We start from the raw sequence: 26,291 nt of genomic DNA, 5'->3' as shown, positions 1-26,291 counted from the left end.
CTTATTAATTTGTACGTCTTGCTGACTATGTCATTCATAAGGTTTACCCTTTGGTGATGAACTCTACGTGTTTGGTGATAAAACCGTTAGGTCGATTTTAGTGTTTATAATCGAATTAGAAATGAATAAAGAAATGTATGTCAAGGAGTGAAAATAAGTTTTCTTTGCGACTATTTCATCTACGATTCTACTTTTAAATTACACAAATTTTAAAATTAGTATCCATTTGTTTCTTACACGTGCATTAAATCTAGTTAATTGTTCAATCAAGTTCAATCAAACACCAGACAAACCTAAGCATTCAACACAATCCGCAAGACAAATACACAAATTTTTCTTACAAATCACCTAATCAAATTAATAACATACTTGAAGTATTCCTAAATTATTATTAATTCCTCCTTGACTTGGAGAGAGCTTCCTTGCGTCGGCCAATGTGTCATTTGGCAGTGAATTGCTTGAAGGCATGCCACATGACGGCATCATCATCTTCTTAAACAAAGTTAATCATATTCTCAGGCGGTCGGGTACTAATAATTTTCGAAGAACCAATTAATTAGTTAAGCTTACATCCAATCAATTAGTTGCAATGAAAACAAAAGAATAATTGGATTGAGTTGTGCATGTGTTGCACCACACGTGATTGTAAGACACCTCATTAGGACTCGTGCATGCATGTGCAGTCCACGCTCTTAATTAGTTCCCAGTTTGTTTCAAGTTTAAATAAATTTGTTCATAGCCACATTCTTCTAATCGTTTCTTTTACGCATCATCACTTATTCATTTGTATTTTTTGGCAATAAGGGATGAAAATTTTGGGCTATAATAATTTGAGGTTGAACTCGTCATTTACGAGATTCGAACTTAACCCCTTTTATAAGTTAAGAAAAATATTATTAGATCGTAGCACTAAGTAACTAGTTATTTCAAATTTATTACTTGACGTTACTGTTTGAGTCTGGAATTCACATTTCAGCCAAATCCTAATGTTTGGGGTCTGAAATTCACATTTTGGCAGAATTAATTTTTGGGCAAAGTTGATTTATGTTAGCCCAGAAAGGAGGTTATGAGTCTCGGCCCAATGGTGCAGTGCTAGTGGAGTAGTTGAGTTCTATACAAATTAGGATGTCTAGGGATTATAATTGATTGGACAAGGGTTTGAACTCATCAAGATGGTTTTGGATGGGATATGGATCACTGTTCTAAAAATCCCCACATTTTGCTACCTAGGAGCTAGGTGACTGGTCACCGCCCCAATTAGTCCCTAAACATGCCTAGGTTGTGACTCTCACATAAATAGAAAATCGAAAACTTTCATTTGCATTTTAATTTTTCAACAAAATGTAAGAGACTTATTGAATAATTGGACGAACAATTATTATATGCTTGTTCCCCATGTGTCTAATACTTCATAATTTAAATGTCAATTTATTTTGCAATATCCTAATATAATTATGTGTGTTTTTAAGTATAAATATGCACTTATTTATACAATATATAATAACTTTACTTAAATCCGCCTACTCCATCTAGGCGTTAGACCCTAACTTGCCGTCCGACTAGCACCTAGTGTATTTTAGAATCTTGATATGGATTTTTCCTTGAACAAGTCTAGGGTTAGAGTCCTAGTTTAAGTCAACGAGGGAGACTCAGAGGTGATAAAGCTTCGGTCAAAGAGAATTCTAAGTATAATAAGAAAATGCCAAGGAGTTGCAATGTTATTAGGACTCTGCAACTCGACAAACTTGGGCATCAAGGGAATTTGCTCCTATAAATACTAGGGAGTTTACAATATAGAAGAGACCTTCAACGCAACACACAAATCAACGCTCTACACGAAACCCTCTCACACCCTTGAGAAAAAGACTACCTGCTCTACGAACAAGTCAGCACAAATTTAGTTTGGTTAAACAGGTTTGGAGTTAGTAGCTGATGGACTATTACAATTTGGTTAAACAAAATTTCTTAGAGGCAACCGGCAAAGGTTACAGTTTGGTTAAACAATATTGGAGTCGTAAAATCAGTTTAGTTTAGGAGTCTTGACAGTTTGGTTAAATAGCAAGTTCTCCTTTTTCAACTGGTTATCTATCCTAAGTCTCTGCCGAAAAAGAGTCTTTGATTATTTCGTTAAACGAGGTCACTTGTTTAACTTGGCAAAATAGAGTGTTCTATGATCGGATATTCCCAAGTGACATCCAATGTTAGGCATATCAATCGCCGAACTACTTTTATCATAAAGACACTCATCTCATCTTTGCCTTTACAGTCTAATTCCAGTTTGGACCTATATTCTCACTAATTTAGTTAAAGTTGTTGAACCTAATGCAAAAGACCCAGAACTTCATAGCAAGTTACATAACCTAGTCTTCATGTTTTAAAACTTGAAGACTAGGTTATGTAACATCCACCATGTCTTGCCAGTCAAAAGACGTTGAAGATGCGCTGCCTACTTTTCACATCTCTTGGCTTTAACATAGAAGACATAGTTTTCTTATACAAAGGTCTATCAACTCACAAATATGTAGAGAAAATACAGAGGAGAAAAAATACAATCTCTTGCTTCCATTGCTTTGTAATTTCAGTTTGATAATGACATAACTACTGCTATCACTACAAAAAATATGGGCACTGCACACCATAAATTATTTGTGCCCTTTGAGGTCAAAGGGCACCAACATATGCGTCCATAGACCAATGGCAACCGTGCAGCAACTAAGTTTGTATCTGTGCCCTCTATGGGCGTCACCATTACTAAAAGGGCACAATACACTGTGTGGTGCTCAAAGACACAGGCACAAATAAAGGCCTTTTTGTGTCTATGTTCTGACAAACTTGTCAGATGACCTTCTCCATCCATGTTTGCACTATTTTTGTTATTGTGCCCAGTAGGTTCCATTTAAAAAAAAAAATAGAAATGCAAAATTTTGAAATAAAACCAAAAATTTAAAATTTTCATAAAATCAAAGATGGCAAGCAATCCAATAGTAGAAATGGAATGTCTATAATGAAACTACAGAAATATTCCACATAAAGAACATGTTTACAAGTGTTAAAGATAAAAGACCAACAAAATAATGAGATTTTCCTATCAATGTATCCATGCATTCCTACATAATTGCCACCCGTAACTGAGTTTACCCTTTTTCCTAGCTCAGTGGATTATGCAATCACCTTCCTGAAATCCAAACCAAAGGAAAAATGAAAAAGGGAAAGGATCACATATTTTCAGTGATGTTTAACTACCCAAACATCCAATCAACATTGAGAATTCATAGTATCCTGAAAATCGATTTAAAATAACCAAATGTGATCAGAGCTTGTAACACCAGCATGCTTATGTTTTCAAGCGCATTCTAAGTGCTGCTTGAAATATTATATGATTAACATATTGGAATCTGGTAGCCTGTTGTTACCAATGCGTAGAAAGGGTAGCTCACCTTAAGTTCGACTCCAGACTCTAGACGTGAGCGCACACCCACAATGGAGTGTTGAACGCTACATTCTCGCAAGAAGCAACCATGAGAAATAATTGCATCCATAATCTACAAAATTCATTTGGCCATGAGATCAAATATGTTCTCAATAATTACAAATCAAGTGATATAAATTTTTTAGAGCCAGAATTTGATCCCAAGTGCAAACCAATCCACAACTATAATGCCAGTGAAGAAAAATACCAACCTCTGCCTTCTCGATGACTGGAGACTTCTTGAATGGCAGTAAAATATGTGGGAACAAATACATATAGACCACAATTGATCAAATCGCTCATCTACATTTAGAAAATAGATAACCCTTACATAATGTGGCATGTAACAAAGTACATAAAACAAAGAATTGAGATCATGAAGCACCAACTAAATGAACAATTTTGGGACAGTAATTGCATCATGTACATACAAAAGTCACTGGATTCTCAGTATAATGCAATAGTTCTTTGGTGGCAGGATCAACAACCAACTGCCAAAACTGGTTCAAAGATTCAGCAAAAACTTACAGATGAACCCAAAAACGAAGTATGGCATGACGAAAAAAACAAGAGGAAAGAACATCAGGAATATGGGGGAGAGTTGCAACATTATTCAATAGTTCAAGCAGTCTGTCAACAAACTAACCCTTTATTACTAACATTGTACCCATCACCTTATATCCTTTATGAGCAACCGCAATGACGAACAAGAAGAAGCAATAAAAGGAATTAACTTTTCAAAATCTTATCTATAATTCCAAGCAATAATCACAAACAATTTTCATTAAATTCCAGAAATGAATTGTATAGTGGTACGACTAACAACTACTAATTGATCTTTTGACATGTCGCAACAGGCCACACCGCAATCAAAATTTAGGTCCAGTGACATCAATGGCACTCTAGATTAGAATTTCATTAACCTTCAATGTTTATCGTGTTTGAACTCCAATCCAAATCAGTCGTGACTATGTGTTCGATATATGCAAATGGATTTGAGTGTTTAAAAAGGATTAAAGGCAACTGCAGAAGAAGATGGGATGGTGCTTAGATAACTACACATGCTTAGAAACAGAGAGCTATTCTTCCTACTATCCAATCAACAAAATTTGAAACATCAACTTGTTGCTTTCCTAATTTTATTATCAATGCAAAATGCAATGCTAATTAATATGCAGTATGCTGTGTTTAAGGTTCAACAGTTCTTACCAAAGAAACATGCAAAACTCGCCAGGGCCTAGCTTGTCCCATAATCATAGCAAATATTAAGAAATAATTAGATGAAAGAGAAACCCATAACCTCATGTATTCCACACACAAAAGTAATAGAAGAAAAAAGCACAGCAGACATGCAGCAGAGCTATAAACAATCAACGTAAACAAAATTAAGAACCAAACAGATGAGTGAATCGTTTCTGCAACTCAGAATCGCTTCAACTTAGTAAAATTTGGAGTCTGGGACATAACCCACGAGCAACCAACAATATGGAGTCAGAAGCCATGCCAAGATTTAAAATTTAAAATCCGAGACACCCAGATCATAATTTGAATGGAACATGCAATAACATTGAAAACCCATAAACCATTTTTCCAGAAAATGGGAAGAAGACAAACCATTTTTCCGAATTCGAAGGTTTCCACAACGGCGATGAAATATTGATGACAACCACGACTCCTCACTCCCTCTTCGACTCGCACCTGCCCTTCCCTCACCAACACCTCCTAACCTGACGCACCTCCCTCCCATGATCCCTCCCTATCGGACTCCGATCCCAACGCGATTTCCGATTCAGGCTCTACATCCACCGATCATCCCAAACCCGACCCACCCCCTCCCTTGATCTCTCCCTAACAGACCCTGATCTTCCCAAACCTTCCTCCATTACGTGCATAGGGTTTCTGCTAGGGGATTCTGGCGATTATGGGGCTCAAGAGCCTCCACGATTTGTCTGGAGAAGGTAGAGAGAGAAAGAGGGGTTGGAAAGAGAGAGAGAGACAAAGGTGAGAGAAATAATCTGAGGGGAAGCAGGGCGAAAGGGGAAACTAAAGGGAAAGAGATAGAAGGGACCCGAGATAGAATTAGGGTAGAATTTTAATTATTATTATAAGAGTTAGTGGGCACAATTGTGTAATGCGGTGGTGGAAACCTAAGTTTTTGAATTTAGTAGTGGGAAACCCAAACTTGCACCATAAAAGAGAGGGAGAAGTCCAATTTGGAGAATGGGGAAACTTATTATAAATCCAATTTTATAAGCTTATCACTTCTAATCTCGACATACGTCCCGGATTGACGCGTGACGTCATCAAATATTCGTACGTCTATCATACCTCGTCTTCAGGATATGGCAAAACATAACTCGAGCATTGATTCGCATAGTACTTTTTTTTTCTTCCTAATTTCTGATTGGTTGCTCAACCTCCAACACCCCCCCCCCCCCCCAAAAATTCTGATTGGTCCTCCACCATTTAACTTATTGGTTCCTTCCCTTTGGCCTGAATGGCCTCTTTCCCACAAGGTGGGAGTTTATATTCATTTAAATCTATAGTTTAGTTAAATGATTTCAAATGTTTGTAACTATGCCGTTATAATCCAGATTCGCAAACGGTTTTCATCTGTGCGTTCGTTGTCTCGAGATCTATTTGAAAACATCGATTGTGAAGTTGAAAGGTCAACGAATTTTAAAGATTGATTACGAAAATTCAAATCCGATAGTTATTCGATTTAATTCCAAAAATCAATGGAATTAAAATTAACTAATGAAAATAATGTAAACGTGAAATACGAATTTAAATAACGAGATATGTAATTAATAGTGAAATTTCGAGGATGGGATTTCACAAGGCCATTATTATAGTCCAATTTTGTTTTAATTTTGAAGCTCTATCGAAGGTTAATTGTGTTTAGCATGATAAAAGGCTTGCGTTGTTCTTTTATTATTTTTTTTCTTTTTTTCTTTTGTTTTTTCTTTTCTTTTGTTTTATCTTTTTTGTATGAACCAGAAAACATAATTATAAACCAAAAAATATATAATGTTGGGAGTATCTATATCATGGGCCAATTAGAAAGAAAATATTATTATATTGTAATACTACATAAGTTGATAAAAGGACCCAAGAGGAGTCCAGCATAGCATAAGATAGTTATATTTTCACAGTACACCAATGAAATATAACATAATACAAAATATATTAATTGTCCTCGTCATCGCTGCTTAAAATCTCAACGGTAACATTCTGCATATTTCGTGAGCTCAACTGTGGGAGAGACAGACCTCTAGGACGAATTTGTGCTTGATAAGTGCGTCGTTCTTCAATAATAACGACAGAACTGGTAGACTGTTCAGTTGTTGTTTCAGCAGAAACCAAATTGACAGGATATTGTTCTGTCCTACCTGGGTTTGCCCATGCTGGCAATACACGTCCTTGAGGTGCGTGTACGCATCCGTTATTGAAGGGTAATGCGTAGCCAAGGCGACCATCAACAAAAGTAGTAAGAATGTACTGATTATCAAAAGAACGAGGTATGCGCCCGGCATTAACAGGTTGTCGTGGACGTTGAACTGGAGGATTCGTTGTGGAATTTGCTGTTGTAATGTTGGAAGCAATATACGAATGTGATGCTGGAGATTCAGTTCCAATTCTAACTCCACGACGTCGCCTGTTCGCCATTCTCAATGATGTAGAACTTGATCAAATTCAAAAGAAACACAAGTGTATGAAGCAACCTTCTTAATTTCCATATACAAATTAGTAATGGACTGTGTGGACATTTTATAGTAGAATAAAGGCACAAATCCATAATTGTGCCAACATATTCTTTTGCTATAGAGTATTTATTATTTATTAATATTTACTAGACACAATTTCTAATATTTGTGTCAGAAAAGAGGAATTTATAATTATTAAAATATATTCTCTATTTGAAGACCCAATGAGAAGTAGAGTGATTTATTATTTATTAATATTTAGTGGACACAATTTCCATCATTAGTGTCATAAAAAGGAATCTACAATTATTAACTCATTTGTCTATCTGAAGACCAACTAACTTTTGCACAGAGACCAACCCTAAGGGCACAATTGTTGGTTATGTGTCACTGCAGGTAGGACTTTAAACCAAAAACCATATCACCAAGTATGAAAAACAAACCTGCAAGAAGATAACAATCTAAAAAGCAGTTCAAAAAGATACGAATCTAACAAACATTCATTGCACCTGGAAATGATACTTCGTAAATCTAAAACATGCCACTTAGTACTACGGTGTAATGGTATTCTTCTTTACTTGTAAGTGAGAGATCTGAGGTTCAGCTTTCGGGTAAAACAAATTTGAACAACATTATTGCTAACTTATTTTGAGGCTAAAATATTGCACGGTAATAAACAGCTTCATACAATTATTTACCACAATTTTATAAATTTAATTATTGGTGTGCTAGTGGAGGTAAAGACAAACGAGAGAGAACATATAGTGCCTCTGACAAATAATTTTTATAGACACAAAATATTTTTTGTGCCCATTTTCAGTAAAAAAGTTGTCATGTGACCCCACTCGACACGATTTCCGTGCCCATTAGTGTTTTGTGTCTACTTTTTTTAACATTGGGCACAATAAATGGTGCCCTCTATGGAATGGGAATTGTTTAAGCTTTTTGGTGGTCAAACTGACACAAAATTCTCAATTGTGCCCTTTATTTTGTACCCAAAGCTCATTTTTCTTGTAGTGTATTGTTTTGAGAATGTAAGCACATTTGTTGAATTTCGTAAATATTATGTCTTATTTCTTTGTACCTGTAACATAATGGTACACCACGTGTTATTATATAAGTAGTGAAAATTTTTGTTTTTTATGTTATTAATTTTTTAACATGAAAATCTCACCACTTGTATGAAAACATAAAAATTAGCTATTGTTCACCTTCGCCACCGCGAATAAGATCAACGAATTGATCAAAGTTTGCATCATCTATGAAATCAAGTAACTCAGAGTTGTTGATGTTATGACATGCTAGATGGTTTCCAAGCGCATCCATTTCGTATTCTTTGTTTGATGGTGAGGTGCAGCTGCTAATTGTGTGACATAAAGTATATACTTATATATACAGAATTCGTAGATGCGAGTTTCCTGTTTATGTTAAGTGTGAAAGGAATCAGATGGGGGGTTTTTTATGACGTTTGAAACTGTAGCTCTTAGTATATAAGTACAAAGTACTATTAGTCGTATATGTGTGGACTTAATGATGTAATTTACATAAAATAAACCACCAAATAGGCATCAAAGTTTCGTTCACACTGAACGTTACTATAATAAAATCAATACTAAAACCCTAGACTATTCTTCTCTTGATTAAACTACAGTAGTTGAATTGACAACGAACTAAGATAAACCTCTATTATTTGGATTAGGTCACAAAAATCATGCTTATGTCAAATGTTTTTAAAAATCATGTTCTCCTTTCGAATTTTAAAGTTCCAAAAGCTATTATTATTATTATTATTGTTTAATTTTTAGTAGATCAATAAATTTTTGAAATCATACATTCCTGACAATTTTTTTTTGACAAATAATAGCGTTAATGGGTTAAATTGTTAGTTTTTAGAGGGAGAGGATCAAAGGGGATCAAACCTGCAGCAGAGTGCATTAGCATGATTGCTTTTTGCCATTACTGTAACATCCCACATCGCCCAGGGGAGTGGATCCTCTATGCCTTATATGTATATTTCCATCTCTACCTAGCACGATGCCTTTTGGGAGCTCACTGGCTTCGGGTTCAGTAGGAACTTCAAAGTTAAGCAAGTAGAGCGCGAGAGCACTTCCATGATGGGTGAACCACTGGGAAGTTCTCGTGTGAGTTCCCAGAAACAAAACCGTGAGGGTGTAGTCAGGGCCCAAAGCGGACAATATCGTGCTAGGGGTGAATTGTAACTTCCTAGTGGGTCACCCATCATGGGAGCCAGTGAGCTCCCAAAAGGCCTCGTGCTAGGTAGAGATGTGAATATACATATAAGGCATAGAGGATCCAAAGACCTCATGCTAGGTAGAGATGAGAATATACATATAAGGCATAGAGGATTCACTCCCCTGGGCGATGTGGGATGTTACAGTAGTGGCAAAAAGCAATCATGCTAATGCATTCTAGTGCAGGTTTGATCCCCTTTGATCCTCTCCCTTTAAAAACTAACAATTTAACCCATTAACGCTATTATTTGTCAAAAAAAAAAATTGTCAGGAATGTATGATTTCAAAAATTTATCGATCTACTAAAAATTAAACAACAACAACAATAATAATAATAGCTTTTGGAACTTTAAAATTCGAAAGGAGAACATGATTTTTAAAAACATTTGACATAAGCATGATTTTTGTGGCCTAATCCAAATAATAGAGGTTTATCTTAGTTCATTGTCAATTCAACTACTGTAGTTTAATCAAGAGAAGAATAGTCCAGGGTTTTAGTATTGATTTTATTATAGTAACGTTCAGTGTGAACGAAACTTTGATGCCTATTTGGTGGTTATTTTATGTAAATTACATCATTTAGTCCACACATATACGACCAATAGTATTTTGTACTTATATACTAAGAGCTACAGTTTCAAACGTCATAAAAAACCCCCCATCTGATTCCTTTCACACTTAACATAAACAGGAACTCGCATCTACGAATTCTGTATATACAAGTATATACTTTATGTCACACAATTAGCAGCTGCACCTCACCATCAAACAAAGAATACGAAATGGATGCGCTTGGAAACCATCTAGCATGTCATAACATCAACAACTCTGAGTTACTTGATTTCATAGATGATGCAAACTTTGATCAATTCATTGATCTTATTCACGGTGGCAAAGGTGAACATCCAATGGCTAATTTTTATGTTTTCATACAAGTAGTGAGATTTTTATGTTAAAACATTAATAACATAAAAAACAAAAAATTTCACTACTTATGTAATAACATGTGGTGTACCATTTATGTTACAGGTATAAATAAATAAGACATAATATTTACGAAGTTCGACAAATGTGCTTACATTCTCAGAACAATAGCAGTAGTTATGTCATTATCAAACTGAAATTACAAAGCAATGGAAGCAAGAGATTGTATTTTTTCTCCTCTATATATTCTCTACATATTTGTGAGCTGATGGACCTTTGTATAAGAAACCTATGTCTTCTATGTTAAAGCCAAGAGATGTGAAAAGTAGGCAGCGCATCTTCAACGTCTGTTGACTAGCAAGACACGTTGGATGTTGCATATTTTTTATTTGGGTCATCCGCTTATATAACAAATTTGTCTTTATGAAATGTATGAACTCATGATTATGTCTTAATTTGCCTTTCTTCATTTGTGTGAACACTTTGAATATTTGTTCGCGGAAGGTGCTTGAGTTGGATGATTTTCTTGGAGATTTCAAGTCAAGTCAACTAGTGTAATTGCTGAACTGAAAAATGATATTCTTGGAAGGTGCTTGAGTTGGATCATTTTCTTGGAGATTTCAAGTCTAGTCAACTAGTGTAATTGCTGAACTGAAAAATGATTTTCGCGGAAGGTGCAAGTCAAGTCAACTAGTGTAATTGCTCTCTCCTCCCTTTGCTTTCTCCCCAATTTCTACCTCTGTCTATATGCTTAGTGCAGAGAGAGAGAGAAATGGCGAGAGACACGGAGACAGAGAGAGAGACAGATAGAGAGAGAGAGAGAGACAGACAGACAGAGACGGCGACAACGATGGAGTGTTTCATGACTCTCTTGCACATGTGCTTCAGACTGTTTAAGTTTTCTTCTCCATCTTCTGCTGCTGCTGCCGATGATGTTGGTGCTGCTGCTGCCGATGATAATGGTGCTGATAACCCCCCTCTTCGGGGAAAGTATGATGTGTTTATCAGTTTCAGAGGTGAGGACACCCGCTTAAATATTACCAGCCATTTTCATGCTGCCTTAGTTGAGAAGAAAATTGAAACCTTCATAGATTTCAAGATCAAGAGAGGAAAAGAAATCGCACCTGCCCTTCTAGAGGCAATCGAGAAATCCACTCTTTCGGTGATCATTTTCTCACAAAACTATGCTTCTTCCACGTGGTGTTTGGAAGAACTTGTGCATATACTCAAATGCAAGGAAGAATCTGGCCAGATAGTTATACCCATATTCTATGACATCAATCCATCTGATGTACGACAACAGCGAGGGAGTTATGCGCGTGCATTTGGTCAACTTGAAAAACGTTTCAACGACAGTATCGACAAGGTGCAGAAGTGGAGGGATGCTTTGACCACTGCAGCCAATCTGTCTGGGTTTGATTATTCAGTAAAATCAAGGTAACTAATTCTTTAACTTGTATAGAATAATAATTTTGTTTAACTTGTGACAATTTGATTTGTGCTAAGATTTGGTAAGGCATATTTAAGACTAATTTTTGATTTCGTACATAATCATACTTAAATATGCTAGGATGGAGGCGGAGGCAGATCTAATTAAGAAAGTCGTTGATCACATTTGGACCAGATTGAAATGTGAATCATCATGCAATTTGAAAGGTCTGGTTGGAATTAGAAACCGCATCGAGCAAATTGAATCGCTATTAGGCATTCATTCACAGGACACTTGCACCACTGTAGGTATTTGGGGCATGGGTGGTATTGGCAAGACCACCCTTGCTGAAACTGTATTTCACAAACTCTCTTCTAAATTCGAAGCCTGTTGTTTTCTTAGAAATGTCAGGGAGAACTCAGAACAACCAAATGGACTAAATCACTTGGAAAAAACCCTTCTTAAAGAGATATTAAAGGAAGAAGGTCTGTCCATAGGATCAACTTTTGTTCAAGAAAGGCTCATGCGTACAAAGGTCCTCATTGTTCTTGATGATGTGAGTGATTCAATACAAATGGAACGTTTAGTTGGTAATCGTCTTCAGTATGGCACTGGAAGCAGAATAATTATCACAAGTAGAGATAGGAGCACATTTGGGCAAACTGTTGAAGAGGATAAGATCTACGAGGTTGAGGGATTAAAACCGCATGATGCTCTCCAACTCTTTTGTTCACGTGCTTTCAAGAATAACAATACTCCTACAATAGATTATAAGGAGTTGCCAGAAAAGGTGGTGGATTATGCTGGAGGCATTCCATTAGCTGTTATAACTCTGGGGTCCTTGTTCCTAAATTGCAAGAGCAAAGAAGAATGGGAAGATGAATTGAACAAGTTGAAACAATTTCCCAATAAAAATATCCAGAGAGTGTTGAGACTAAGTTATGACCAATTGGGATTAATTGAGAAGGAGATATTTTTAGATATAGCTTGTTTTCATCAAGGGAGGCATATAGAGGATGTAAAAAAAATGTTAGACATTCGTGGATTCTATGGCACGGCGGTTGGAATTAGAGCTCTCGTTGATGCTTCTCTCATATCAATTCATTCAGCACAGGTAGAGATGCATGATTTGATTCAAGAAATGGGATGCACAATTGTTCACGAACAATGTATTGAAGATCCCCGTAAACGTAATAGGTTGTTCAACGATGAGGATGTCTATCGTGTACTAGAAAGTAACAGGGTAAGAGCCAAATGCATTCAATTTGTTTCTTTTATTTTTCTACTAAAATTGTATAGCAAACTTTAGATGATAAAACACCAAAGAACTCATTCATAAAAAATAAAAATAAAAATCAGATTCCTGAAAGTTTAATGTGATTGAAATTTATTGTATATATATTCGCATTTGAACTTTGCTCTTACTGTCAGGGAACTCGACATGTTCAAGCCATATTGATTAAATGTTGGCAGACTGAAAAGCAACCATTGAAACGTGCAGACTTCAAAGTGACGTTTAACCTAGAAATGCTAATTGTTTATTCTGAACCGTTTGGAAACTACAGCACATTAACCACTTCTCTAGATCTTCCCAATTCTCTTCGTTATCTTTACTGGTACAAATATCCTTGGGAATCTTTACCGTCAAATTTTTCTCCTGAAAATCTAGTTGAGCTCCATATGCCCTATAGCCGAGTTAACCAGCTTTGGAAAGAAAACAAGGTATCTACGTTTATTTTAGTTATTGTATAAATTGCATTGTAGAAAGTCACGCTTATTAGTTATCTTTAATTTTGTTATAGAGACTTGTGAACTTAGAAGTGATCAATCTGCAGTACTCTAGATATCTAACTGAAGTTCCAAATCTCTCTGGGAGTCCAAAAATTGGGCACATAAATCTTCATGGCTGTAAAAGTTTGGTTGAAATTCCTTCATATTTTCAACATCTTGACAAGCTTACTTATCTTGATCTTGGACGTTGCACAAGTTGTCCCATCAGTCTTCCCAATTCTCTTCGTTATCTTCATTGGGATCGATATCCTTTGAAATCTTTGCCGTCAAAATTTTCTCCTGAAAATCTAGTTGAGCTTCATATGCCCAATAGCCGAGTTAAACATCTTTGGAAAGAGGACCAGGTATATATGTTTATTTTAGTTCTTGTATAAATTGCATTGTAGAAAGTCACACTTATTAGTTATCTTTAATTTTGTTACAGAGACTTGTGAACTTAAAGGTGATCAATCTGCAGTACTCTAGCGATCTAACTGAAGTTCCAAATCTCTCTCGGAGCAAAAAAATTGGGCACATAAATCTTCATGGCTGTAAAAGTTTGGTTGAAATTCCTTCGTATTTTCAACATCTTGACAAGCTTACTTATCTTGATCTTGGAAGTTGCACGAGTCTTATCAGTCTTACCAATATTTGCAAGTTGAAATCTCTCAAGTTCCTTAATCTGTCTTGGTGCTCTAAACTTGAATCCTTCCCAGAGATTGTGGTCCCAATAAAACATTTGGAGTCTCCAATTTTAAATAAAACAGCTGTTCAAGAGCTACACTCATCAATCAAGTTTCTCCCTGTGCTCGAAAGAATTGACTTAAGAGGCTGCAGAAAGCTTTTAAGTATCCCAAAGAGCATTTGTGAGTTGAAATCTCTTGTGAGTCTTGATCTCAAATGGTGCTCGATGTTTTACAGATTCCCTCAAATCTTGGAGCCAATGGAACATCTGCAATCTCTTAATTTGGAAACGACAGCGGTCGAAAAGCTTCCTTCATCTATTGGAAATCTAATTGGGCTTCACTCATTAGATCTTGGCATGTGCAAGAACCTTAAGGTTGTCTCAAGAAGTATCTACAAGTTGACCAATCTTAAAAATCTCAGCTTTTATGCCTGTCGGAAACTAAAAAAATTGCCTTCCAACTCTGTCGGTTTGCCCTCTTTGGAATTTCTAAATCTCAGTCGCAGCGGTCTTTTAGGAATCCCCGATGGCCTAGTTTGCACAACCTCCTTGCAATCTTTAGATTTGAGTAGAAGCATGATTAGGAGCTTACCTGCGAGAATTAAACAAGCTTCTCGATTGCATATACTCTTCTTAATTGGCTGCAAGTGGCTTCAAGCTTTACCAGAGCTCCCAGTAGAATGTTCACTTCGAGCACATGGCTGCACATCACTGAAGACGGTGTCAAGTTCAAGGACCACACACTACACACAAGGTTGGGATAACTATAAATATTCTGATCAAGAACTTGATTTTTCTAATTGCCGAAATTTGGATCATAATGCAAGGAGCAACATGATGGATTATGCACAGCTTAGAATTATGCAAGTGGCAATTGCATCGTCAAAGTCAAGAGAAAAAGAAGAAGATGATGAACACGACGACGACCATGTACGTCTCCCTTTGTCTTTCTCGCATGTTGTTGAATTGAATAGATATGATTTTGTGCTCTGACCAAATTAAGGTTGGAGCAGCTCCTAGTTTCTCACAAATTTAAATAAATATAATTCCCATTAATGTTACAGGAGTATTACAGTTATTTGCCTTGGTTTAGCATTGTATGTCCGGGAAAAGAAATTCCAAATTGGTTCAGCTATCAAAGTGAGGAATCTTCTGTAAACATCGAGCTTCGTCAAGATTGGTTTCGAACAGGATTATTGGGTTTCGCGCTTGCTGTTGTTGTTTCTTGCGAGTTGAACTGCCAGCTGAAATGGATGGTAATAAGAGCTAGTTTCAATGCCAAATTCATGGGTGAAAGCCATGAAATGCTCACTAGTGACTTCCGTACCGGAGAAGACGGTTGGAAATTGAATGACTACTGTTACGACCAACATCACGTGTACCTGTGGAATGAGGCCTTTGAAAGTGAAGAGGTAGCAAAAAAATGCTCCCCCGACTTTTGCAACCTTGCCAATGAAGCCTCTGTTGAATTCTTCCTGGTGGATCAGAATTCCGGCGAACCCACTTCCGACATGAAGGTGGAAAACTGTGGGATATGCCCATTGTATGCGGAAGATTATGAGAGATTCAAATTTGATCATGTCATCATGAGAGGTGTCCCAGAGGCAAAACGAGTAAGGCCTATGCCTTGGGCCTCTCACTTTGAAAGAGGCCTCATTTTTTAATACATTTATGTTACATGTATCTTTAAAATATCCATCTTCATCGTATACTCGAAAAAAAGAGAAGAAAAAAACAAAAATTTCCTTAATTCTCCCAGTTTTCCTAGTTTATTAAAAGAAATTTTAATAAAGTACTACATTTTTCGTCTCAGGTCATAGAAGAAGAAGAAGAAGAAGAAGAAGAAGAAGAAGAAGAAGAAGAAGAAGAAGAAGAAGAAGAAGAAGAAGAAGAAGAAGAAGAAGAAGAAGAAGAAGAAGAAGAAGAAGAAGAAGAAGAAGAAGAAGAAGAAGAAGAAGAAGAAGAAGAAGAAGAAGAAGAAGAAGAAGAAGAAGAAGAAGAAGAAGAAAATATCCATCTTCATCGTATACTCGAAAAAAAGAGAAGAAAAAAACAAAAATTTCCTTAATTCTCCCAGTTTTCCTAGTTTATTAAAAGAAATTTTAATAAAGTACTACATTTTTCGTCTCAGGTCATAGAAGAAGAAGAAGAAGAAGAAGAAGAAGAAGAAGAAGAAGAAGAAGAAGAAGAAGAAGAAGAAGAAGAAGAAGAAGAAGAAGAAGAAGAAGAAGAAGAAGAAGAAGAAGAAGAAGAAGAAGAAGAAGAAGAAGAAGAAGAAGAAGAAGAAGAAATACGCCATGATGATTTTGAAGCCAGTGAGCCCAAAGACGGTGGATCAAGTGATGAGTCTGAAGAGGAAGTCAGTGGAAGTAGAATTGACAATAGTGCCGAGCTGTTAGTCTGTCAATCTTACAGGAAAACTAGTTTTTTGGACCTAAAGCCAATGCGTGTTATGAGTTTGAAGCCAATACTTTTTAAGAGTTTGAAGTCAACATGTCCTGAGGAACCTAGGCCCTATTACTATTCTCCAAGATATCCAGTTGAAGAGGAACCTTTGCCCTATTACCATTCTCCAAGATATCCAGTTGAACAGAAACCTATGCCCTATTACCTCCTAGAGGCTGAACCTAGATCCTATTACTATTCTCCAAGATATCCAGTTGAAAAGGAACCTATGCCCTGTTACCATCCTCCAAGATATCCAGTTGAAGAGTAACATATGCCCTATTACCTCTTGGAGGGTGAACCTGACCCCGCCCTAGGAGGTGAGCAAAATATTTTCTTACCGACTTGAACTATTATCATAACTCCTTTTAATTCAATTGTAATTTTAAAATTCTTAAGAAGAGCTGATAATTTCATCCCAATGTCTTCTCTCCCCACTCACATTTTAATAAAAAAATTTGATGCCCTTTTTACCCTCTTATAAAATGACATATAAAGACTAAAACCAAAAAGTACTTGCTTCCATTGATTTGCAAGTACACCCCTAATTCACACCAAAAATAACAATTCACAGACTCACACAAAAAAGCTACATTCTTGTTCGGATTTTATCATTCTACGTTGCTTCTGGGTGTCTCGATCACGCCCTCAAAGTTTTTGAAAATGTCGAAATGAGGGGAACCAGATGATCATAGGCCACACCGCGAAAATCTGTTAAATTGTATAAACGGCTAATGGGTTCGGAGGCAGAGGCTGATGGGTTTACCTATTCGTATGTATTAGTGCAAGGTCAAGGTTGGTGAGAGAAAGGGAACATGTGCACGGGAGGGTTTGGGAAGTGGGTTTGGGTCCAAAGTGTTTGTTCAGACGAGTTCGGTTAATTTGTATGCAACGAGTAGAGAGTTGGGTAGTGGTGTGGAGTATGCACGCCGGTTGTTTGATGGTATGCGTGAGATGAATGTTGTGAGTTGGGGAGTACTCATGCACATATATGCTAGCTGTGGTTTAATTGATGACACCTATAAGTTATTCAAGCAGATGCCAAGAAGAAGCACTGTCTCAAGGAACAACATCATCATTTGGTTTGCAAAACAAGATCGCGGGGAGGAAGCTCTTCATATCTTTCGCTGGGTTTGCAAAACAAAGTTGCTGGGCTTATTAGCTAATATTTATTCTACTAAAAATTAAAAAAGAATTTAAATGTATAGTTGAGGTTATTTTAGGTATAACAGTGGGTGGAGAAATAGTATTTTAATTTTTTAACTTTTTACGGTGGGTGAAATTATAATATGGGTTGGAAATAGAACACTGAGGTGGGTTTATCAGCACTCTTCTTAAAGGGCAATTTATGGTATTTTGAATGTTTCACCATTTTGATCAGTGTCTTACGTAGACGTTGTCAAAAGATGATTATTTTTTATTTTTTTATTTTTTTATTTTTTTTTAATTTGCCTCATTTCCTCCCCCATTATTAATTTAAGGAAGAGTGACATTGATTAAAATAACTTCAACAGTACTGTTGACCCTAAAAATAACAAAGCGCATGTCGAGTAACTATGAGCTAACTATGTCTTTCTAGTGAATGCGGACGTGTCAAATTGCAACCAAGCTCGGCCGGGTGAGTAGAATAGATTTAGTGATGGTGGTGTCAAGTGAGTTGCTGACTTCTGTACTCTAGTGATTACGATCGACGAAGGAATACGTCTTGATCTTGGGTTCTAAAACTTAAAGACAAGATTGTCTAGATCACTGCGAAGTTCAGGATCTCCTACTCCAGGTTTGGCTGCCTCGACTATATTCGTGAGAATATTGCGTTGAATTAACATCAGCCTACAAGGACAGAAGTATGCAAATGAAATAAGCGTTTGTATGGTAAATGTGGTTCAACCGTCTGAATGCCAAACTGCAAAATGCACTTAAGAGTAACCAATCATAGAAAACTTCAACTCGTTGGGAAGCTAATGGAATGACCTATTTCTATGAAAAAGTTAGAAACTCTTTATCGCCCGAGACTTGGATAGATAACCAACCAACCATAAGTAGTGCTGTTAATTCAAACTAAATATGTTCATTGATCACTTGATTCTACGGCTTCAGTGTTATTAGTCCAAATTGAATATGTTACCGGTTGTTAACATAGTGTTGTTAGTCCTAACTGAATATGTGTTGACGGGAGGTGGATAGTTAGTGTTTTCTCAAAAAGTGTGAGAATGTTTCACATAAAGCGAGGGTTTTCGTGTAGAGTGTTTAAGTTGTTTGTTGTGTCGAATGAGTTGTCTACATTGAACACCTTATTGTATTTATAGGATAAATTTCTTGGTGCCCAAGCCAGTCGACTGATAAAATTCTGATAATATTCCAATTCCTAGACATATTCTCTGAATATACTCAAAATTATTCTCAGCTGAAATTCTATCACATAGTCTCGCCGTCCTCATCTTAAACTAGGATTCTAAACCTAAACTTGTTTGAGGATCTTTTCATATCTCATCCAAAACCAATCATGATCAGTTCGAGCTTCTATCCAAAGACCATACCCAATCTTCAAATAGTTACACATTATTTGGGACTTGGCCACACTTTAGTTCTCAAACAATCCTACTTTGTCTAGGACTTGGCTACTCTAACACTACTAGGTTGAGAATGCCGAGACTTAATTCGGCCTAAAATGTTAATTTAGGCTCAAACGTGCCTCCACCCCCCCCCCCCAGTTTCCTTGAGCTTCGTCCTATACGCCTTTTCGGTTGACTTAGATGTGAACCTTTTCGGCCGGATTAACCAACTAGCCTATATGAAGGCCTATTGACTAAAATAGGTGGCCATTGAAATTGTTTTATTTTTCTTTCAAACAACGGTTTGTTGCCCCCTTATTTCCTTAGCATCGGTCGAACAACCGAATGGTTAAGAAAATGAAATTCTCATATTATTTTTTTTTAACAAACGAAAATAAAGTGGCCAAACCATAATGAAGAGGAGCAGGGTCGTCTTTGAGATTTTGAAGGCCCTGTATGAAATTTATGAAGGGGCTCCTCCTTCAGATAGTTTAAAAAAAAAAAAAATGGTAGGACAATGTATAACGCTAGAAAACAATCACTTAAATCAAAACAAAGTTTAGCACTCAGTGGTTGCATGTTTACAAATGTCATTAATAATAAGTAAAAAGAGCTACAAATATAATGTTCACTAAATAATCAAAAGCAACTTAATCTTAAACAAGCAAACAAGGAAAAAAACCTTAAAAAACTCTAACTTTAAAATTTCACTTCAATATATAACATTATTTATAATAAAATTGAAAAACAAATACCATTTTAAGGTGTTAGAAAGGAAATAAAATACGCTTATAAGGAGAGCACAATGAATTTTTAAAGTGCTAACAAAAACAATTTTTAAATATAGAACATTATTACATAACAAAAGCAATTTTTAAATACAGAACATTATTACATATAAATATTAGATTAGATGACAAAAATTTTGGGGAACCCTTCAAAATCGAGCCCATGTGCGACTGCATATTTCGCTCCCCCTTAACACCCCTTCTGAAGAGGAGGTCAATGATGCTTTATTCTGAGTCGAGAGCTTTGCATATGACCATTTTCAAAATAATATTGCTTTCGACGTTGATGTAAAATAACAATGGCAATTTTAAATTCTTTTGTTTTCGACTATAAAGTAATCCAAATTGTTATGGCCCCTGAGCATAATTACTTCGTCAAATTCATCTTTTAATTCAAACAACTCAGTCGAACAAGATTGCTCCACATCAAATTCATCTCCGATAACCATATCGATTGACATGGTTTTTGCGTCTGAGCCTGTGTTTCGACCTTGGTCGACAAATCGCCTTCTAAATCAATTTTTGTACTTGGCTAAGAAATTTCAATTGTTCTTCCAGGCCGACCGTATTTTCCTTTTCAAACAAAAAAATAAGTGACCTAACTTCTTCCTTGGCCAAATTGATAATTCTCTTATGCTAAGACTTAATTGGGGCCAAAGTGAAAAATTTTCCTTGCCTTTTAGTCCAACCACACTTCAAATGAAGTTGATTTGTATGCAAGAACATAAGGAAATTGTGCTCCTCATAAAGTGTTCCTCATGACGACTGGCATCGTGAGATCCGGGTTCGTCGAGACCGACTTGTTAGATTTTTAGGTTGGTGGTGGTGCGGCAGTGTTGATCAACAACATATGATCACAGGTAACGTCAAGTTAGATGCAGGTCAATCATGCGATTCAACTAGCTGCGTTTACAGATGGTGGTGCTAAGCAAAGACATAATTGGTTTCGTCAGAAGGTGGTGGTGCACAACAATTGATCTCAATGGCAGTTGGTTCGATGCGACTCAGCTTCATACTTCAACATACTTTTTCTCTTTCTCTGACTATGAACGACAAACAAAGGGTAACTCAAACCAAAAACCAAAAAAAGTTTCCCAGAACGAAACTGGACAAAACAACAACGGAAACAGATAAATTGATACGAACAAAACCGAAGCAAATCAAACCCTTAAGAATCAAACCCCTAAGAATCAAACCTGCTTTGATACCAAGTTGAAACCAAACGAAAGGATGATCAAACGAAATATAAATATGAACATTGTTTTATTAACGAAAAACAAATAAACGAGACTATCTAGATGGCTATAAAGTAAAGGCTATTAAATTGACTTATTTACAAGTGAACAACAAACATACAATTTATAATAAACTAAACCCTGATCTCTAAACAAAAACCTAATTTGAATGGACGGGGCCCAAACCCTAAACTTATTATTTTCCAACAATAACAACAAATATAAAACTGCAAAAACATAAAGCTTGAAAGTACAACGTAATATTGGAAAGAAAGAAAAGAAAAAAAAAAGTACTACGTGATCGAGAAGCTATTAGAAAAGAAAGTGGATTCACTAGAACCTTGAATCCATTCCGACTTTGGAGGGGCAAGGTAATGAGAATAAAAATGTTAAGCTTAATTAATCAGTTTATATGAACATTATCAGGGTCCGACCGTCCTGAGCCATGCCCCCAATGAATCTGGAGCCGAAATGACATAGTGAGTGCCGCAAGAGAGCTCTCTCTCAAAGTCAAAGAAGCATCTAATATATCTATAATATTTTTAAGTATGCAAATAATTTGATTGTCACAACTCACGATTTGTTTAAAAAAGATTATTTTGTGTCCAGCACATCGTGTCGAATGGTCAGGGTTTAGCGCGAAACACGGTACTACACCATGAGCATTTTTCTAACGTTTAACACAATAGTTAAAACCGGAAAGTCCTCGTTTCAAGTCAATACGAGCTCGGCAGCCCACCAAATGCAGCAGCGAGACTACCTAAATCGGTAAAAATAAATTCTCAATAAAAAGAAATTGGTGCTACCACATAATAATATTTGAGTACTCAAAATATGAGATAAGTTCTTACTCAAAATTGTTTTGTTACCGATTCATAAAACTCCGTATTTATGGTTAATATTGTTTATATTCATAAATCACTCTATAAAGATCGCATTTGCGAAAAAAATAATAATTAAAACTAAAGTCGTTTGGTCATCGAACTGTATAAAAACAGATGAACGAAATTGGTAAAAGTATTACGAACCGTCTATGTATTTGCTATAATAGATTAACTAAACAACCTTAGTTTTAATTCAATTTTTGTAAAAATGATTTCTACAGAGTGATTTATAATATGAATGGTTTTGATCATAAGCATAAAACTCTGTGATTCGAAAATGATGAGTTTTGATTAGGAGCTCATACTCATTCTTGAGTAACCAAGCATTGTTCCTATCAACACACCCCTTTTTACCTTCAACACATATTCAAGTCAAATGAAATTGAAGAAGATCAAAGGACATAAATGAACAAAGAGTGTGTGAAAAATGTGTGTGGATAGCACCACAAAAAGAAAAGCAGAATTGGTAAAAATATAAGATTTAAATTTGTTAGTTATATAGCATATGACGTTTTACGGCAGTGACAAAAAGGAATCATGCTAATGCACTATGGTGCAGGTTTGATCTCATTCCTCTAAAAACTAACAATTTAACCCACTAACGCTATCCTTTCTCAAAAAAAAAAAAAAAAAATGTCAGGTATGTATGATTTTAAAAATTTATCGATCTACTAAAAATTAAATAATAATAATAATAGCTTTTAGATCTTTAAAATTCGAAAAGAGAATATGATTTTAAAATACACTTGACATAAGCTTGATTTTTGTGGCCTAATCCAAATTATAATAGAGGTTTATCTTAGTTCATTTTCAATTCAATTGCTGTAGTTTAATCAAAAGAAGAATAGTCCAAGGTTTGATGGGAGGCTTAATGAAACACTCTCGGTACTGTTCATTTTAACGTGTTGACCCTATAAACTACTAAGCCTACGTGACGCGCAGGTCGAGTAATTAAACAGTTCACTACATCATTTGGTTGTGTGTGGGGCGTGCCAACTCGATGGTCGAGCTCGGCCGGTGAGTAAAATAAGTTGATGTTGTGTTGGGCGCGCTGCTGACTTCTGAATCTCACGACTGCAGCTGAAAAAGGAACATGTCTCAGCCTTCGGGTTCTAGAGCCTGAAGATAAGGTTGCTAGTCTTGCGAAGTTCACGGTTATGTAACATCCCACATCGCCCAGGGGAGTGGATCATGTAAGCCTTATATGTATATTTTCATCTTTACCTAGCACGAGGCCTTTTGGGAGCTCACTGGCTTCGGGTTCCATAGGAACTTCGAAGTTAAGCGAGTAGCGCGCGAGAGCACTCCCATGATGGGTGACCCACTGGGAAGTTCTCGTGTGAGTTCCTAGAAACAAAACCGTGAGGGCATGGTCAAGGCCCAAAGCAGACAATATTGTGTTACGGTAGTGAAGCGGGCTGGGGATGTGGTGGGCCTAGGCCGGGATGTAACAATTTGGTATTAGAGCCAATCCCTGACCGGAAGTGTGCCGAAGAGGATGTCGGGCCCCTAAGGGGCTGGATTGTAACATCCCATATCGCCCAGGGGTGTGGATTCTCGCCTAGGCCCCCACCACATCCCGGGCTCGACTCCATCGTAGCACGATATTGTCCGCTTTGGGCCCCAACCACGCCCTCACGGTTTTGTTTCTAGGAACTCACACAAGAACTTCCTAGTGGGTCACCTATCATGGAATTGCTCTCGCGCGCTACTCGCTTAACTTCGAAGTTCCGATAGAACCAGAAGCCAGTGAGCTCCTAAAATGCCTCGTGCTAGGTAGAGATGGGAATATACATATAAGGCTTACATTCAAGATATTTTATAGTATTAATTTCAACTAAAATATAACACTTAAATTTAGGAATGAGAGGATTAAGTGGTGGAGGAGAAAACATACTAGAATTGATAAAGTGGACTGTACAGCAAAGCAACCCACGTGATTTTTAGTTTTTTTTTTTTTTTTTAATAAGAATGGTGAGGCTAAAAAGCCTCCCACGTGGCTGAGGAAAGTGTTTTCAAACCAATAGCAAAAACACATTGTTTTACTAAATGGTTAGTCGTCTTCTTCAGTTCTTCTCCACCTTCTGGTTTTGCAGAAGACCATAACAGAGAAGCCATCGCCGTTGTTTTCTCCTCCACCATATACCTATATTTGGGTGGTCTGCGAAGGTCTCACAGCCACTAGTTTGGGCTTCCGAGTGGTCCTGGGACCACCCAGGTCCCTTAATAGATCCGTCTCTGTGTCCGCACAGACCTTGCCGATTTAAGAAACGATTTTGAGTTAATTGAGGTGGAGCACCGCCGCCTAGGCGGCCGCCTCAACCGTTTTTTAGAACACTGCTAAAAAGTCACTCCTGATATAATTCACTTACAATATCTTTTTGTTATTTTGGTTAAAACTCAAAATTTTCAAGTCATCTTCATTATTTTTCCTGAATTTATTTTTTCGGATTGAGGTAGTCTCGTTGCTGCATTTGGTGGGCCGTCAGGCTCGTATTGACTTTAAAAGGGGACTTTCTGGTTTTAATGATTATGTTAAACGTTAAAAAAAATTCTCATAGTGTAGTAGTAGTACAGTGTTTAGTGCTAAACCCTCACTATTTGACACGATATGCTGGACACATAATAATCTTTTTCAAACAAATCGTGAGTCGTGACAATCAAATTATTGCATACATAAAAATATTATAGAAATATTAGATGCTTCTTTGACTTTGAGTTTGAGAGTGAGCTTTCTTACGTCACTCGCTATGTCATTCCGGCTCCAGTTTAATTGGGGCCATGGCCCATGACGGTCGGACCCTGATAATGTTCATATAAACTGATTAATTAAGCTTAACATTTTTATTCTCATTACTTTGCCCCTCCAAAGTCGGAATGGATTTTTTTTTTTTTTTTTTTGGGTAAAAAGGTAAATATATTACCACAAGAAGCAAACAAACTTACAAACTATACGATCAATGATCCAAAGACAAAAGTACATAGACAAGCAAAATAGACCAGCCAAGCAAACCAAAGCAAAGCCCAACCAACAGCGTGGGCCCAAACCAGAAAAAAAAACTAAAGAAAGCTGAGAATTCAGCAGCAGCCACGTTGCAACAATATTTCATGATTCGCCCAATTCCACGCCTCCAACCTCATGCCGACTTGTAGATCATAGCATCCAACCTCAAGCACCACCTGGTATGCAACCTTAATTGAAGAAATCAAGAGACCAGAAGAAGAATTCCGGCTACCAGAAGAAAGAAGTCCATAAAAATCCACGAGCAACACTACCAGCAAAGGCAGACATAGAGAAGGTAGTGGTGTTGGGAACACTCGAGCCTGTGCAAGCACCGAATTTCTACACACCATCTCAGTAAAGCATGACTGCATATTAGAGTATGGATGAACAAGGAGGAGGGACGTCAATGGGATAAGAAGAAAAGGGCAAAACAAAATAGAGAGCAGGGGGAAAGCGCAGCTGAAGGTAGGAAGATAAGACAATGAAAGGAAGGGGAGAACGGCTAACCAACCCCATCCGAAACTAGGGTCTACATTCTAGTGAATCCACTTTCTTTTCTAATGGAGTAGGATTCTATCCTCTCTTTTTTTCCCTCCCTTTCTCTCCCTTCCTATTTGAATAGTCACGGTTAAGCCACATTAACATTTTATATTAAATTTTTTTTATAGAAAAGGAAGGACTAAATAGAGAATGTGAGAGGAGGGGATGGAAAGAGGATGGGAGAGAATCCTAGTCCTTTTTCTAGTAGTTTCTAGGTTACGTAATACTTTTTTCTTTCCTTTTTTTCCAATGTTACATAGTACTTTCAAGCTTTCTATTTTTGCTGTTTTATATTTGTTGTTATTGTTGGAAAATAATTAGGGTTTGGGCCCCGTCCGTTCAAATTAGGTTTTCGTTTAGATATTAGAGTTTAGTGTATTATAAATTGTATGCTTGTTATTTACTTGTAAATAAGTCAATCTAATAGTCCTCAATTTGTAACCGTTTCGACATTCTCGTTTATTTGTTTTTCGTTAATAAAATAATGTTCATAGTTATATTTCGTTTGCTCGTCCTTTCGTTTAGTTTCAACTTGGTATCAAAATAGGTTTGATACTTAGAGGTTTTATTTGTCGTTCATAGTCAGAGAAAAAAAAAAAGAGTATGT

General features: G+C 36.7%; 1 protein-coding gene across 1 annotated transcript; it reads left to right on the top strand.

The window, feature by feature from the left end:
• Positions 1 to 11,202: 11,202 nt before the first annotated feature.
• LOC137714337 (TMV resistance protein N-like) lies at positions 11,203 to 15,900 on the top strand. The gene is made up of 6 exons (XM_068453576.1): positions 11,203 to 11,789; positions 11,923 to 13,024; positions 13,213 to 13,503; positions 13,584 to 13,916; positions 13,997 to 15,180; positions 15,330 to 15,900. The coding sequence occupies exons 1-6, from the start codon at positions 11,203 to 11,205 to the stop codon at positions 15,898 to 15,900; spliced, it is 4,068 nt and encodes a 1,355-aa protein (XP_068309677.1).
• The last annotated feature ends 10,391 nt before the right edge of the window (positions 15,901 to 26,291 follow it).

This window comes from Pyrus communis, chromosome 14 (assembly GCF_963583255.1).
Source record: "Pyrus communis chromosome 14, drPyrComm1.1, whole genome shotgun sequence".
Classification (NCBI taxonomy): domain Eukaryota; kingdom Viridiplantae; phylum Streptophyta; class Magnoliopsida; order Rosales; family Rosaceae; genus Pyrus; species Pyrus communis.
The sequence above is the reverse complement of the archived record's forward strand: the minus strand, read 5'-3'. Positions and strand labels throughout refer to the sequence as shown.

What these genes read in the sequence shown, in the direction of transcription:
- LOC137714337 (XM_068453576.1), top strand. Translation starts at nt 11,203, where the DNA reads ATGGAGTGTTTCATGACTCTCTTGCACATGTGCTTCAGACTGTTTAAG. An exon ending in AGCTTTGGAAAGAAAACAAG is followed by an intron (nt 13,504 to 13,583) that starts GTATCTACGTTT and finishes ATTTTGTTATAG; the next exon opens with AGACTTGTGAACTTAGAAGT. An exon ending in ATCTTTGGAAAGAGGACCAG is followed by an intron (nt 13,917 to 13,996) that starts GTATATATGTTT and finishes ATTTTGTTACAG; the next exon opens with AGACTTGTGAACTTAAAGGT.